The following is a 15,959-nucleotide window of genomic DNA, read 5'->3' as shown; positions in this document are numbered from 1 at the left end:
AAAAAGCAGGATACTGAAATATGACTTCATTTCTAAGCAGTCTATAACACTAATATTTAATACAAAAATATAAAAAGGTATAATCTAGAACCGTATCACCATCACAAGAAAAAAAAACAACGCCTCGTTTCAAATGCCGATCTAAGGCACTACAACAAAAAGGCGTTCACAAAACACATTCCTCAGCCACACTGGCTGTCTTTCACCTGTATTTATAAGTACCTTGGCGACCCACATGAGCCTCTAGTGACAGATTCTGGAATGGCTTCAAAGCAATTAAAAAAACAGAGGGACAGAATTCGAGGGAACACCCACTTCCTGGAGTTGCGGCAGCAACTGTGAAAAAAAAAGTCAGACAGCAGACAGTGGCAGTAGCGCTTTAGTTATAGCACCTATAATCAGATGGGTACTAAATACCGATATTGTACAGCCGGGCTGTATATTTTCACGGGGTCCAAAATAATTTAATCCGATGAAAACTTTAGCGAAAGTGCTAAAGGCATTGTACCGCTTAAGGGGATTCAGTCTGCGGCAAGAAACTGGTACTTTATCCCTAGGCTGCGAAAGGCCAGTAAAGGCCTGTAAGTCTGGTAACTCCAGATACGGGGATATTTAGGTGGCTTTATCGAAAGAAGTGTTTTAAAAACGTAAATCGTATGCTCGTGATTTGTCAAGTTTAGGTTTGCAACGTTATTGTTGCATTGGACAGTTGAGGTGTGTGCCACTTCGAGTTGAGCCGTCATAGTTTTAGTGTTTACATTTCTTTTTAATAAACTTTTTAGATTTCCTGACTTATTTATGTAATATATGTGTATGTAAAAATATATATTTTTATGTATATACTTATAAGTTGATGCCTATTAGTCGGTTGTTTATTATCTTTTGATGAGCACTCATTTAGCTTGAGTGGCAATGTCTGCCCCATCAGCTGAAATGATTGAAACGCCAGGAGGTTATCCCTTTGAAGAAATTGACTACGGGGACCTTGATGTTGAAGAGGTAAGGGGGTTTTAATTGATGGCGAACCCTCATTGTGCTGTTGGGTTCTGTAATTTGTAAAGTGGATTTTGGCAGGTGAAAGGGAGCTTATTAATCCGTGCACTTTTTAAAGTAAACAAACATAAATATTACATTAGAACTGTATAGTGTCACCAGTCGTACACCAATTCATCAGGGTCACTGTAACATGATGGGTGTGTGTGTGTGTATGTATATATATATATATATATATATATATATATATATATATATATATATATAGATATATATATATATATATATATATATATATATATATATATATATAATATATATATATATATATATGTATGTGTATGTATGTATATACACACACACACAGAGAGCTCATTTTGAGTTTTCTTCAGAATGCATCTTTAACTTTTACTTATCAATTTATCGAGTAGTGCCAATAAATAGGGAATGTTGTATCAAGTGTATAAATGTATTTCAAGTTAGTGATACAGGTTTTATTGTAGTCCACTGCTGAACAGACCTGCATTGTTTCTGGAAATGAGTGTTACCAGATTAGTGGGATCAAGGTTTGTTCTGCTCTGTTTAGTGTCTTCTTGCCTGTTGTCAAACATCACACATTCAGAACCTTTTGGCAGCAATGATGGAGCAGTTTATTACCTGCACTTTGTTTTTATCCCTGCAGAGGGTGCTCTTTCAGGGTCATTATTCTTTTTTTTTGGAAGCCAGGTTTGTGTCTGAAATATGCTATATTACCAAGCCATTTAATTACCAAGCATGAAATATACTGAGCATTAGAAGAAACGTATCACTTGTATTTGAGCATCAAAAGAAATGTATCACTTATTTGAACATCAAAAGAAACGTATCACTTATTTGAGCATCAAAAAAAACTTATCACTTGTATTTGGATACAATTATCTAGATGTGATTGAAAAATGACAAACAATGTTTTAGAGCAGGTGCAGTGACTTTTTATTGTGCTGATTAACATTTGACATCACGAAGATGGTGCAAAATTATCTGTTGATCTCGGGCAGGTGTTGTGACTCTTGGTCTCCCAGTTCGTGGCCTGTCATTGACAGAGTTTGTCTGGTTATACCATCTTGCCAGGTTTGAAATTGCTGGCTGTGAGCACCCAAGACGGCGAGCCACAGCACGCTGCCCTAGTCCAGCCTCCAACATGCCGATTGCACGAAGGCGCTGCTCTGTTGACAGACATGGCATATTGTTTTTTTTTTTGTTTGTTTTGTTTTTCTGTGATTCTTCATTGATTTTATTCAAGCTTGCAATTCAACAGCTGAAATCACGCCATATCCAGTGTCCAATCAACTGTCTCACTAATTAGGTGATTAAGTGCATATGCTTCAGTCATAGTCATGCGAGTCATGGTCAGGGATGAATAATTGAGTGACAATAATTGAGTTGTTTTCTTTTTAATCAATGTTCATCATTTTGTATACTTTTTTTTTTTTTTTTTTTTTTTTAATAAATGTGTTATAATAGTGATAAGTTTCTTTTGATGCTCGGTATATATAAAAGCAAGTAACATTCATTTTTTGAGGGAAAGGGTAAGGAATTGCTTGGTACTAAAGCTGTAATGAAATGCACAACTACAGCGGAAAAGAAAATGTTTGGAGAGCTGAAGGCCAAGGAACTGGCAAAAATACCAGTGTCGAATGACACTGTTAAACGGTGGGAGCACTCATTCTATTGCCCAGCATGAAAGAATTGATGCATTCGAAAGGAAACTACAACTCTGGAAAGTTGTCTTTGGGGGTACTACTGATATGTTTGAGCTCTTTACACTCTGTCATTCAGGAATGAAACATTGACTTTGACATAATCTAACTGCAGCTGGCAACGCATCTGTCTGGTCTTCTCAACAAATGTAATACTTTCCTGAACTCGCAGCAGAACAAGCCACTATACAACCTCTAAGATAAAGCTAAACTGCCACCCTCTGTCCCGTCAAATTAAATCTCTGAACGGTTGCACTTAGTGATTGGCCAATATACTGAAGGAAATAGAGTAGAGGTGCCACATCCAGAGTGGGGTTTTGTCTGCTTTGTTGTCCCTCTGCACTGGTCCCCAAAATCACCAAATGAATCTGTATCTGCAGTGAGGTCTTGGAACCAGGAACATCTTTCTTGAGGACTGTGTCATACACTCCAATGGGGCTTTGAGCTTCATAAGAAATTGAAATTGCTGATCAATTTATAAAATCTTTTACATTTGGGCAACTGCCACTTGGACCCTCTGCCACAGACTACTTACAGTGTGTAATCCTTTCTTGAGTAACTGCACACAAAACAGTTTTTGCAATCATAATTCCAGCTTGTTATAACTGAACATAATGTGTCCTTCAATGCTGAAGTTATATCTTTATAAGATTAAATCCTATGGATTTAAGGATGTTTGCTTGAGGCCTGGAGAAATATCTAATTGAGAGCTGCAGCACAGGGTCTTTCTTGCAGCATGAATTACTGTGTGCTATTGAGTAAACAGTACAATACTGGTAACCCTAAACACGTGTGCTGTAGATCTCTGTAGAGAGTGAGGTTACCTAGCTGCTTTCTCCCACCAGTGTTTTTGTTTTGTAAGTTACTCTGTTTGATACACACACATATTGATCGGTGTGTGCTGAAAAAAAGGTATTGTAATAAAAGCTAAAAATATAAACCATACTTTATAACCCTTAGAATCTATTTCATGATGTCATCTTGTTTTTATATTAGGGAATTGTATTGCAGTCTAAAATAAGTATGAGTGTGACTACATTAGGGGTGTGCTGGTGATCTGTGATTTTTCTTGACTATACGATTATCTATTCAGTGACCCCTGTATTTATCTTTTTTTTTTGATAGAGTAACATTGTATCTGCTAACATAAGCATGCAGTCAGTTGTGTCTACATTGTTAATTAGAGAATGTTATTTATTAGCATGTACTCCAGCAGTCTCACCTACCATTCACACTGTGTTAAGGGTGTTTTTGGCACCTGTAATACAAAAATGCTGCCTGTCCTTTTTAAAACCATGTGTCCATATTTATGAATGTGCTATGATGTCAGTCTATAAGGCGGGGGGGGGGGGGGGGGGGGAGTCTATTGCATGTTTTAATAAAAGTGCGAGAAGGACGATAACAAATGCACTAAACAATTTCATTTAATTGAAAAGCTTGTAAGCGCAGATAGGTGCTGTGTGAACACCAGCAGAATACGGTACCCCCCGTTTCATGCAACACTTGGGCCGATGACCCACGTGTTCAAGTGTTGTGTAAAAATCTGTTTTTTAAAATCGTAAGTAGCAGAACCAACTCAATGCAATTTAAACTTGTTTTTACTGAAAAATAAACAGTAACATGTAATCATAAGAGCTGTCTGTTACATGCTGTCAGATCAGGACTTCACTAACACTGAGCATGGGAGCTGCAGCATGCTATTCCCACGTTACAGCTGTACACAGTTAAAGGTGCGGTCACCAATTCCACACAAAACACTTGCAAAATATTTCAAATAAACATGCTGAGTTCATTGCAGTCATCAGGGTCACTGTAACATGATGGGTGTGTGTGTGTGGGGGGGGGTGGTTGCTGTTATATTTTGCTGTTATATTTTGCACAAAGTGCAGGTGTTGCCTAGGCAGCTTATTTTTCATGGCTTGGAGAAAAAAACAGCCATGGCCTTCTGATAATCATATTTGGAAACTGGAAGTCAGTAAACCTCCAGGCTGGGTTTCAAACAAACACTCCCGTCTTTGATATTTAACAAGTTTGATTTGCCTTACTTTGACTCTTCAACACGCGAATCATAATTCATGCAAGTGAACTGAAAATTGATCATTGGAGAAAGTGTCAAAATAAGTGAAAATGTTGTCCCATGTGGATTATTAACATTAATATACTTCTTCATTGGTAATTTTATTGTATAATCGTTAGTTACACAAAGCATTTCCTTTAGAGTTACAAATCAATCAACCTATTATTTATTTTTTAAAGGTTGTAAACATATCATGGTCAGCCATTAACTGCAGTTCAATGTAAAACATTTGCTGTTGACGTTCTGTGAGTGGATGGAGTAACGTCCAGGGTTCTCACCAGCGCTGTTGAGCATAACAGGCCGTTACATTGTTACCTGGAAAAATGACGCTGTAATCAGGCTGTTACGCTGTGTTTTCAGGTTGCGTAATGGCCAACAAATAATAATCATGTGAAACATTGTTGATTATTCGGTTATGTGAGAAATTGGTTTGCTTAAAATACTTGCTTCAGCTCTCAGTAATCTTCAGTGGGTTGGTTGTGACAGCATGTTCTTTAGTTTGGTGTATAATGTATGCGACACGGAGACGAGATTGAACTTCACTGAACTTTAGCACATCCCCCCTGTTGACTGGTGAGACTAGATCCTGGGCACGTCCCTGATACACAGCTCTGTAACAAGCAACACCGCTGCAGATCTTTATTATTATACCAGAACTACATTCCCTCTCTTTCATTCAGTTAGCCACTGTGGCTAAAGTAACTTCACATTTTTTAGCCACACTGGAAAAACTTTAAACACTTAACAATACTGTAAACAGGTTATAATCATACTGTTTCAGGAAGGCAAAAGACATGTGTTTTATTTGAAAAAACGTAGATATTTGCCATATAATTGCAGACCCTACTATTTACAATACACAAATATTATATTTCATTTGCACTATAACTCTGATTCCCATTTAAAAATGCCAAACTTAGTCCCACATGAAAAACATTACAGATTTCCTAAATTCTGAATAGGTTTGCATTGATATTCATGTGCTGCATAATCCTTTACATTATTTTGACTGACAAGGTTTTCTTTCCACTACAGAACGGTAAAGCAAAATTGTACCAGTAGACACAGTGCTATTAGTGTACGTTAATATTAATGCCTCCCTGACCAACTCTCTAGTTAAGATTGTACTAACGTGATTGATAATACTAGTAGGATTGTACAGCCACTACTGTGTTTAAAAAAATTAATAAATACAAATTATTTCAACAGTGGCAGTCTTGGTTTCTGAAGACTTACATTTTTTAAAATTATATTTCTGAAATTTTGTGTTTTTCCTCTTTAATTCTTTCAGGTAGTTGGTAGAGGAGCCTTTGGTGTCGTCTGCAAGGCCAAATGGCGAGGAAAAGACGTAGCGATTAAGACAATAGAAAGTGAATCGGAAAGAAAAGCATTCAGTGTTGAGGTAACTGTTTTGGATTTGTATAAGTAAGTTTTCACTCAACACGATTTACACACATGTAAGCCATGTCTTAAAAAAAAAAGAAATGTTTTTATAAAGTGAGCCTTTTACCTGATAGTTGGTTGCAATGTCCTGTGCTCCATTCAATTATAAAGTGAAATATATTAATGGTGGCAAAAACAGCTGATTTGTGAGTGATGATTTTTGATGTTGAGCTGTCTTACAATAACACACGTCATCTTTTTAATTGAATCAATTGCTGTTCCACTTGAACTTTTTTCTTTTATTTCATTGTTGTGCGGAGATGAAAAAATATGTTGATAGTTGAAATAAAGAAGCAACGTTTTAAAATCTGAAACACCAATATATGCAGAATTTTAGCTTCATACTAAATGCAAGTTGTAAGCACTTTCTGAAAACTTTTATTAAGCACAACAGACTGAAACAAAACAAAAGCCTAACACCACCTAGGAGTGCTAACTAAACTTTTCGGTCTTAGCTATCAACCAGACAGCTAAACCATTTACTGGTTCAACAAAATACAATACAGGTTACACTTTTCACAATACCTTTTTCAGATTTTCAGGTACAACCACACAGGTATTACCCAGACTTCAAACAGACAGCCCGCTGTAAACATTTAGATTTGCTTTTATACACCTGCCTGTTTAATCCCAGGCAGGTGTCGCTCATTAAATTACAGCCAGGTGATTCCACTTCTGGCTTAATAGCAACCCCATGGCGATACGGAGGATGTAGCTCCATTACCCTCCATTACTGCATCATTCCTCCTCCTACTGTGCCACAATATATTGAATTTGTCTGTGTTACTAAAACCTTTTTTTATTCTTGCAGCTTCGACAATTGTCTCGTGTAAACCACCCCAACATCGTGAAGCTGTATGGATCCTGTAATAATCCAGTATGTCAATGATAAAGGGCTGTATTTTAGTATTGATGTGCCACTTGCATTCCTGTACCCTCATTAATATGCTGTTTTGAATAAATACACAAATATCTAGATTTCTCTGGAATTGTTGAGGCATTCTTTTTTTTATTATACTATTAACAAAGGATGTGTGCAAGTCTTATGTAGCAGCATGCATTTGTGGTAACAGCACATTCTCTTATTTGGGAAGTTTGTGTTGCAAACTATCTCCATTCTTTGGCATTAGATTCCAGAAGCTGTTGTGGTAGTGATTGTCAAAACCTTTCTAAATATGTGTAAAATAGGTTAAAGACTAGATTATACATTTCTAAACTAGGGAGTGTTTTAAACATGACATCTTTGATCTGATTAATACAACATAGCTTTATTTTTATATTAAGGTTTGTCTAGTCATGGAATATGCTGAAGGAGGTTCATTATACAATGGTATGTATAGTATATTTCTGAGATCTGTTTACTCCAGCTTGTACTGGTGTATTTAAATGATGTTATTTAAAGATTAACTGTATCAACCAAATCAAATGTTACTAAACCTGTAGATATTTCTTAGTATATTAGTAGTATGTTTTAAAGTACTCTGTAGCTGGACCAAACCTACAGGTTTTTTAATCAGAAATTTAGGGTCAAATGCATAACCCTACAACTCAACCCCCTCATGAACAGATATTTGAAATTGCTTGTGTTTTGTTTTTTTTAGTACATTTTTTTTTTTTTATAAATAGTTTGTTAAACTACCAGAAATGTTGTATTTTTAGTCTTTGTTATATTAATTGGTGTCTAATGTTCACAACATTCTTATATTGAACATCTGTTCTTGAATTATTATATTACCTGTAGGGTGCCAATACTTTTGTCTGTGACCTGTATATAGATGGTTTAACTTCTGTTCTGTATAAGTATTTGAAATCTGTTATGAGAAAATAATGTTACTAAATAGTTTGCATTGCGATTTCACAGACCACTAAGTTGAACAGGGGAGTCGGAATTCATCTTTTTGTCTCAAACGTCTGATTTGAAAATGTTACTGACTACCCTGCCTTGTCATTCTGTTCACAGTGCTGCACGGTGCTGAACCTTTGCTCTGTTACACGGCTGCCCATGCTATGAGCTGGTGTTTTCAGTGTTCCCAGGGAGTGTCCTACCTGCATGGAATGAAACCAAAGGCTTTAATTCACCGAGACCTCAAACCACCAAAGTACTTAACCATATTTATCTCTTGTATATTCTCTATTGTTCTTGTTTGCAAAGCTACAAATCCTCTTGTTTTTGTAGTCCTGCTTTGTGCCGGCGAGTCAAGGATTACTCGTTTTTTAAATCCGTACTGCACACATCTTTAAGATGTAGTCTACCGTCGGTTGTTATAAAAATGAATTGGTGTGATTGTCAGACTTCTTGTGACTTCTTGTTTGAGTTTAAATTGAAATATACAAGTCCAGAGAAGCAACTTGTCCTTGTGTGATAGGTGGGAGCAAACCTTTAATGAGGAAATTCCAGTAGTAACACCCTAGAGAAGAAGAAAACATGCAGAAAGCTCTTGTTAAATAAAGACTGTTTAAACTGTGAGGTATGACTTGTATTTCTACCTCTGTGAGGGAGTGAACATGTAGTTATTCCTTAAGTGTTTATTTTCTGTATTGCTACAGTACTCAACCACTGGTGTATCACAAGATACAGCTTGTTAATTTTGTTCTGATATCATGTTGTGATTTGTCATGATATTTTTTAACACAATAGTTGATATTATTCGATTTTGTTATTATTTAGCAAGTGTATTTACTGTATATCATCTAGTGGTACAATCAGCACCCAAATTTAATATTAAATTATCGTATAGGCATTTATCAACTATAATCGATGCATTGATATTTTAATTTTCAAAATAAAAACAAACTTTCTTTTTTAACAGGCACATTTTACATTCAAATTAGAGCACTTATATTAAAAAAGAAATACAAAGGACTTGAGTTTAACAACTGTAACAAATATTCGTGTGTCTGTATCAGATGTCCTTTTTAACATTGTAATAATAATAAAAAACACTATTTTAACAAAATATTTTTTTATCTGAACTATGTTTGTTCATTACTGTTGACATTTTATGTCCAACAGCAAGACATTTGAGTTAATCTCACAGATCCTGACTAATTTAACTATCATACTAAATTCAGCTTCTTTTTATATAATACTAGCTGAAGTACCCGGTGCTGCCTGGTAATTCAATATTTCATGCATGACAAATTGGGGAACGGTAGCGTTATGGTTTCCTATAAGTTACCGATCTTGGGTGCCGCACAATGCGCTCGGACCCCTTTCCCTTTTTTTAGCTTTATTTTTTTTTTTTTGGTTTTTTCCTTTTTTTTTTTTTTTTGGTTTTGTGGGTTTCTTTAATTTTGAGATACATTGCTACTGTAGTGATCCAGCAATGGGGTTACTAAATAAAGTACCCTGGGGGTCCAATTTTTGGATCTAAACATTCAGGCAACAGGCAAACGTTCTTCTTTATATATTAAGATTTGCCATATAATCCAAACACAACATGCATTGAAACAAAATAAAGTAATTGGTAGATTTAATAGATTTAAAACAAACAAAAATGTATTCCCTTAATTGTTACATCGCGAAAACGTGAATACAATATTCCTACTTCTGATTTGGCTTGTCCAACTCGAGTGTAGAGGCCTGAAGTGTATATCCTAGCAACGCACTAATCTAGAGTACTAGCACTTACACACTCAAGCTTTTAAGACTTCAAACTGGGTTCAGATTTGATGCATCTGTTCATCAATATGTAATCGAAGCTCAGGAATCAATAATCGATTAATTGTTGCATCCCTAATATCATCAGTACTAGCTTGTAATCAAAGTTTAACACAAAAGCACAGTGATGAAGCAAATGCAAGGCATCCTGACACTTAATTATTTTGCTCCGATCTTAAAACGGCAATACGTTGAGTGATTGTCTCTGTCTCCTGTTAGTCTGCTGCTTGTGGCTGGTGGAACGGTTCTGAAGATCTGTGACTTTGGAACAGCCTGTGACATTCAGACACACATGACCAACAACAAAGGGAGTGCTGCTTGGATGGCACCGGAAGTGTTTGAAGGCAGGTCCACATGAACTAATTTTGCATGTAATGTATATGAGTAAAGCATGCCTGCAATCTATAGATTACAATTATTTTTTGTTTAATTTGTTTTATTTTTTATGTTGAACGGAGTAAACCGTTTTCATAGATTGATACAAGTATTCGTAGAAAATGAATTAATACAGTACTTAGTCATGATTTAATGTTTGAATAGATGTGTAGGTATCTATTTTGATATTAAAAGTTTAACTAGGTAAAAATACTGGACTTGTTTATTGAACACATTGTCAGATACAATTACGAGTTTCAGTATATGCTACACAAAAAAAACACCCCAGAAACACAAAGTTTGGTCATTTGAAACCAAAAAAGAATTGAAAGTGCAAGACACGAAAAATGAAATTTGCACTTGAAAATCTATAATCTGAGCTCAGTGGTCATAAGGTATTTTCAAACTGTATTCCAAGCAAAAAATGAAATCCCAACACTTATTAAATTTAAAGAGAAGCTGTGCAAAGAAAAGACCATGAAGTTCAATTTAGAAGTCCCTAGAGAAAATTTGACATATTAACCATACACATGTGCTGTGCTGTATTGAAATACACAAGGTGTTCATTCAGTACATTTAATTTATATCTAGGGACAGGGTTAATGCATTAGTATTAAACACGAGAAGAAGCTGGTAATTGTTTTCTTAGGGAACAGTTGCCCGTTATGTAATTAAATGTCTCATTTATGACTATAGAAAGAAACCCTTTGGGTTATTTTTGGTCAGACAGAAACCACTCTAGTATGGCACTTATTGTTATATTTGGATTATTACATTGTGGTATTTATTATAAGAGAAGTACATATTGTAATTGCAAATTACCTGCTAGGAGGTACTTTTAATTTTCTTTTAGAAATGTAATCAGGATACGTTCAAATGAGATGCGCGGTCTTGTTTCAGATGAAGTTCAGAGTCTTTAACTATTATAATAGTAATTGATGCTCCTCAAACAAGAGTACAGATAGAGATTTAAAAGAACTTGTTTATACTTTATTTCCTAAGCTTCTGGCTTCTCTCAAATCTTATTTTAAATTAAGTGCAACTCCGCACTTGAGGGTAGCTGCAACAAAAGTGTGTCTGAACTTCATGACTCATTCCACGAAGACAAGGAAGAGAGCTGCTGCACCATGTTTCCCAAACAGCTATGTAAACGTAGCTTTGCAAGATTAAGGGGTGATTATCTGCTACTGCTCTTGATACTGTCTCTAAAATTATGTAGATTGCTATTTGCACAGACCTGCTGTATTGAAATGGCCAAAAGATCGGCAGTTTGTGAAAGGCTATTCCTTTTTGGTGCCAAAAGCAGTAAGAAGCAGAACTGTGTCTCTGAAAATGTTCACCAAGAGTAAGTACAGTGGAAAAGATGATTGATCTAGTTCCCTAAATGGGAATGTATAATAATAATAATAATAATAATAATAATAATAATAATAATAATAATAAAAACATCCCTGCCCACTACGCAGCACGTATGTTTTCAAAGTAAGCGTGACAAAAACAGAAAATAAAACTTGGAGAAGAGACTAGAGGTAGGCTGCATTTCAGGATCAGATTTTCCTAGTTAAAGTGGCGATTTTAATTTCAGTTAAAATAGTGCCGTCAGTGGAAGTTTTTTTTTTTTTATACAAAAGAACAAAATGTAAAAGTAAAATGTGCTGTTTGTGGAGTTTTAATGAGCTTCTGTGGCAATACCACTAACCTGCAGGATCACTTAGTGAGACAGCACCCGACAAAACACGACAGCGGGAACACAAGTAAAAACGCAACGCCTTCAGTGACGGCTTATTTTGGAAAGAAAGCACCACTCAAGTTAATACTGGACGTACAAACAAGGTTGAACAAAGTTTATTCTATCTTTGAACGCCTTCTTGAATTAAAATTACCAGTTATTGATTTGGTGGAAAAATAACCAGACACGCTTTTCCAGCCTAGCAACCTTGGCAAAGAGCATGTTAAGTATCCCTGCAACATCGGTCCCGAGTGAGCGTGTGTTCAGCAAAGCAGGGATGCTTGTGAACAAAGTGCGTTCTTTTTAAAACCGGAGAATGGATGCCATCATTTTTCTAAATAAAACAGAAAATTATCTCTGGAGAGAGCACAGACTGTTACGTTGGGCTTGTAAATAGTTGTTATTGTGTTGCCTGTTGGAGTTTTTTTTTTTCCTCTAATCAAGTAGCTGTCAAGACTTAAGATAAGACAGTAATATTTGTAATGTATTATTAACTTTTTGTGGGGAACCTCGCCGACAGTGTGACTAGACGTAAATAATTAGAAATGTGTAGTTTTAAGTTCAACTAGAGAAACGTTTAATTTGCCATATAAAAAGCAGTACGCCGTAAATGGGAAATGTGAGCTGTAGCAATCTTTTTGTTTAATAAGCAGTTACAATAACCCCTGAAACTTTTGTATTGCAGGCAGTAATTATAGTGAGAAGTGTGATGTGTTCAGCTGGGGGATAATTCTGTGGGAGGTAATAACCCGCAGGAAACCCTTTGATGAAATCGGGGGGCCTGCCTTTCGCATCATGTGGGCTGTTCACAATGGTAAGATGGATTGAGTGACATGTACAGTTTAATAACCTAATGATCTCAGGGTTTGGAAATGGAAACTCAATCACTACATGTCATCTTGGCTCTCTTTTAGGTACTCGGCCTCCGCTGATCAAAAACCTCCCCAAACCCATAGAGAGTTTAATGACTCGCTGCTGGTCAAAGGACCCCTCACAGCGCCCCTCCATGGAGGAGATTGTCAAAATAATGACACATCTTATGCAGGTATTTTGTTTTGGCTAACATTGCTGTCATAGTTACACTCAGCAAATTGTAGAGTAGTATTCTTTAAACTGCAATACTTGCAGTATTTTATGTATTATCTGGGGAATGTATAATTTAGTCAAAAGGGAAATGACTTGCAATTGAATTGTGATCTGACCTACCTGTGTCTTAAGCTAATGACTTGCTGAATTTGCTGACTAAAAAAGGAGCTGTGTGTGTGCATGAATTTGTTTGCTTGCCCTGCTTTCTTTAAGTTTTGTTCCACATTCAGTACAGTCATTTTGAAGTTCTGATGCAATCAAGTATAGGTTCCTGTTGGTATCCATGTCGTTTTCTACATGTTGTAGTAAATATCACCAGGGATGGGGATATTGTGGGGGCACCTGCACATTTGTCACCATTTATACTGTTTACATGCTGTATACTTGGAGAAAAGTGTATCTAATGTGATGAAACTTGGGACATTCTTTATTATAAGGAGTATCAGAATCGGGGGATATAAGAAGGTACCTGTCTGTTGGTTTTTATGTATTTCAGTTCTTACATTCAATGATTTATCCAATTATAAAGAGTCTTGGTATGTCCAATTATTTACAGTATCATAATCAGGATATATGGAGGAGCCTCTGTATATTTTTCATGTACATAAACATTTGAATAAAAACCAGGTAACTTTAGAATAATCAAATGCTAGTGTAGTGATGGGCAAAGTAAAACTACTGTATGATTTGTGTGATTGAGCCCACCCCCTCAACCCAAAGAAATGTAGCTAGCACAGTCTGCCATTTGCTAAACAAATCAGTGTTTCCTTTTAATAATAATGTCAATGTTAAAGTCTGATATTTTTGTCCAAAAGTATTTTCCAGGATCTGACGAGCCACTTCAGTATCCTTGCCAAAATTCAGATGAAGGACAGAGCAACTCGGCTACCAGTACAGGTATGGAGAAGGCTGATTGCAGCATGGTCTTTCTTAGTAGAGAGATAATGACTTCGCATGTTCAGGGTTATGCTACTGTGGCAAAATCATTCCAGTAGGAATTGACCTGCCACATTATAATGTCATATTTTAGCATTTTCATTTTTCTTAATATTTATAACCCCAATCTAACCGTTATATTAAGCCACCAGTGATTCTTTTGTTTTTCTTCATAGAATCTCCCATTTCTAGTTTGTAACTGGTTAGAGGGGTGCTACTGATACAAAATGACTTTTGGCCCAAGTTTGCTGTGGGTGTGTAGATTTTTTCCAAAGGAATTCCATATTTATAACTAGCTTTGTTTTGCCAAGAAAGCTGTAGCATTCCGATGTTAGTGTCAAGTTTTCAGAAACGGTGACCAAAAATAGGAATTTGGTTTTAAATACTGATTTATTTTCTTCAAGTATCATCATAATTATCATCATCATCATTGTCATCTTCAGCCTTTTTCAATCCACTGCTGGATGAAGGCCTCCCCAAGATTCTTCCACAAAAGCCTGTCTGCTGCGACTCTCATCCACGCTACTCCGGCGTGTTTCCTAATTTTGTTCTGCCATCTTCCTGGAGGTGGTCTTCTTGGTCACTTTCTATCTCTTCAGATCCAGTCCAGTATCTCTTGGTCCAGCGATGATCTGTTCATCTTGCTGCATGTCCGGCCCACACTGCCTTTTTAGTTTTTTCGCTCTTATAACAACATTGCATACTTTTGTACATACAGTTTGCATTGGTCGAAGACTTTCCTCTTGAGGCATAAGGGTAGTTTCCCTTTCAGAACCATGCTTAATCTTCCAAAGGCACTCCAGCCCTTTTTTGCTTTTCAGTTGATTTCGCACATTTAGTTCTTTGTTTGCGGAAACTAATTATCCTAAGTACACATAGTTGTTGACTTCTTCAAGCTTGATATCACTGACTTCAGTTGCCTGTGGAATGGTATATTTATTGAACATGACTTGAGTCTTCAAGTTCATTTTCAAACCTGCTTTGATGCTAGGCTTGTGTAGTTCTTGTATTCTTGTTTGTAATTCTTCTGGGCACGTTGTAAATATGAGGATGTCATCAGTAAATCGTATGTGATTCAAGTAGGCTCCATTGATCTTCAGCCCCTTATTTTCCCAATCCAGTGTTTTGAAAATGTCTTCTAGCGTGGCCGTGAAGAGCTTTGGGGAAATTGTATCTCCCTGATGGACTCCTTTTTCAATCTTGATTTTGTCACTGTTTCTATGGAGTCTTACTGTGGATGTTGCATTCTTGTATATGGTGCTGATCAAGTCTCTGTACATTTTCTCAATTCCTTGTTTTTTCAGAGAGTTTAATACAGATCTTGTGTAAACTCAAAGTCTTTTTCATAGTCGATGAATCCCTAGCAAAGTGGTAGTTTGTACTCGTTGCTGGTTTGAATCATTTGCTGTACAACTTGAAGATGATCCATTGTGCTGAATCCTGCTTGCTCATTTAATTGTGCTGAGTCAAATTTATCTTGAATTCTGTTGGTGAGTATATTGGTAAAAGTTTTATAGATTATAAGAAGTAAGTTAACAGGTCTGTAGCTCTTGAGGTCTTCTTTATCTCCTTATGTGAAAGTATCACCAATGCATTGTGGCAGTCATTTGGCACTTTATTTTGCTTAATACAATCTGTAAAAATATGCGACCAATGTTTTTGTCAGTTCTTCACCTTCTTTCATGATGTCAATCTTTATGCCATGTTCTCCGGGTGCCTTTCCTGTCTTCATATGTTTGATAGCATGCGTCACTTCTTCCGGTAGAATGTCTGGAACTTCTTCCTCAGGTTGCATTTTTTCCATCTCATCTTTGTAATCTGCTGCATTGCTCTTTTCATCTTGATATAATTTTTTGTAAAAGTCTTCGACTCTCTTCAAAATCAGTCCTATCCTCATGTTTGATTGCTAAAATCATTTTT

At 36.2% G+C, this 15,959-nt stretch overlaps 1 protein-coding gene across 2 annotated transcripts in view; it reads left to right on the top strand.

Annotated features, from left to right (window-relative positions):
• The first annotated feature begins 321 nt into the window (after positions 1-321).
• Positions 322-15,959, top strand: part of LOC121315455 (mitogen-activated protein kinase kinase kinase 7-like) — a 47,313-nt gene continuing 31,675 nt past the window's right edge. For both annotated transcript variants that reach the window (XM_041249564.1, XM_041249565.1), the window contains exons 1-9: positions 322-999; positions 6,101-6,211; positions 7,064-7,129; positions 7,537-7,582; positions 8,213-8,351; positions 10,133-10,261; positions 12,707-12,831; positions 12,932-13,062; positions 13,919-14,000. In XM_041249564.1, coding sequence (XP_041105498.1) covers positions 913-999; positions 6,101-6,211; positions 7,064-7,129; positions 7,537-7,582; positions 8,213-8,351; positions 10,133-10,261; positions 12,707-12,831; positions 12,932-13,062; positions 13,919-14,000 — 916 coding nt within the window. In that variant the 5' untranslated portion in view covers positions 322-912. The remainder of the gene's footprint in view (positions 1,000-6,100; positions 6,212-7,063; positions 7,130-7,536; positions 7,583-8,212; positions 8,352-10,132; positions 10,262-12,706; positions 12,832-12,931; positions 13,063-13,918; positions 14,001-15,959) is intronic.

This window comes from Polyodon spathula, chromosome 5 (genome assembly GCF_017654505.1).
Source record: "Polyodon spathula isolate WHYD16114869_AA chromosome 5, ASM1765450v1, whole genome shotgun sequence".
NCBI classification, from domain to species: Eukaryota; Metazoa; Chordata; class Actinopteri; order Acipenseriformes; family Polyodontidae; genus Polyodon; species Polyodon spathula.
The sequence above is the reverse complement of the archived record's forward strand: the minus strand, read 5'-3'. Positions and strand labels throughout refer to the sequence as shown.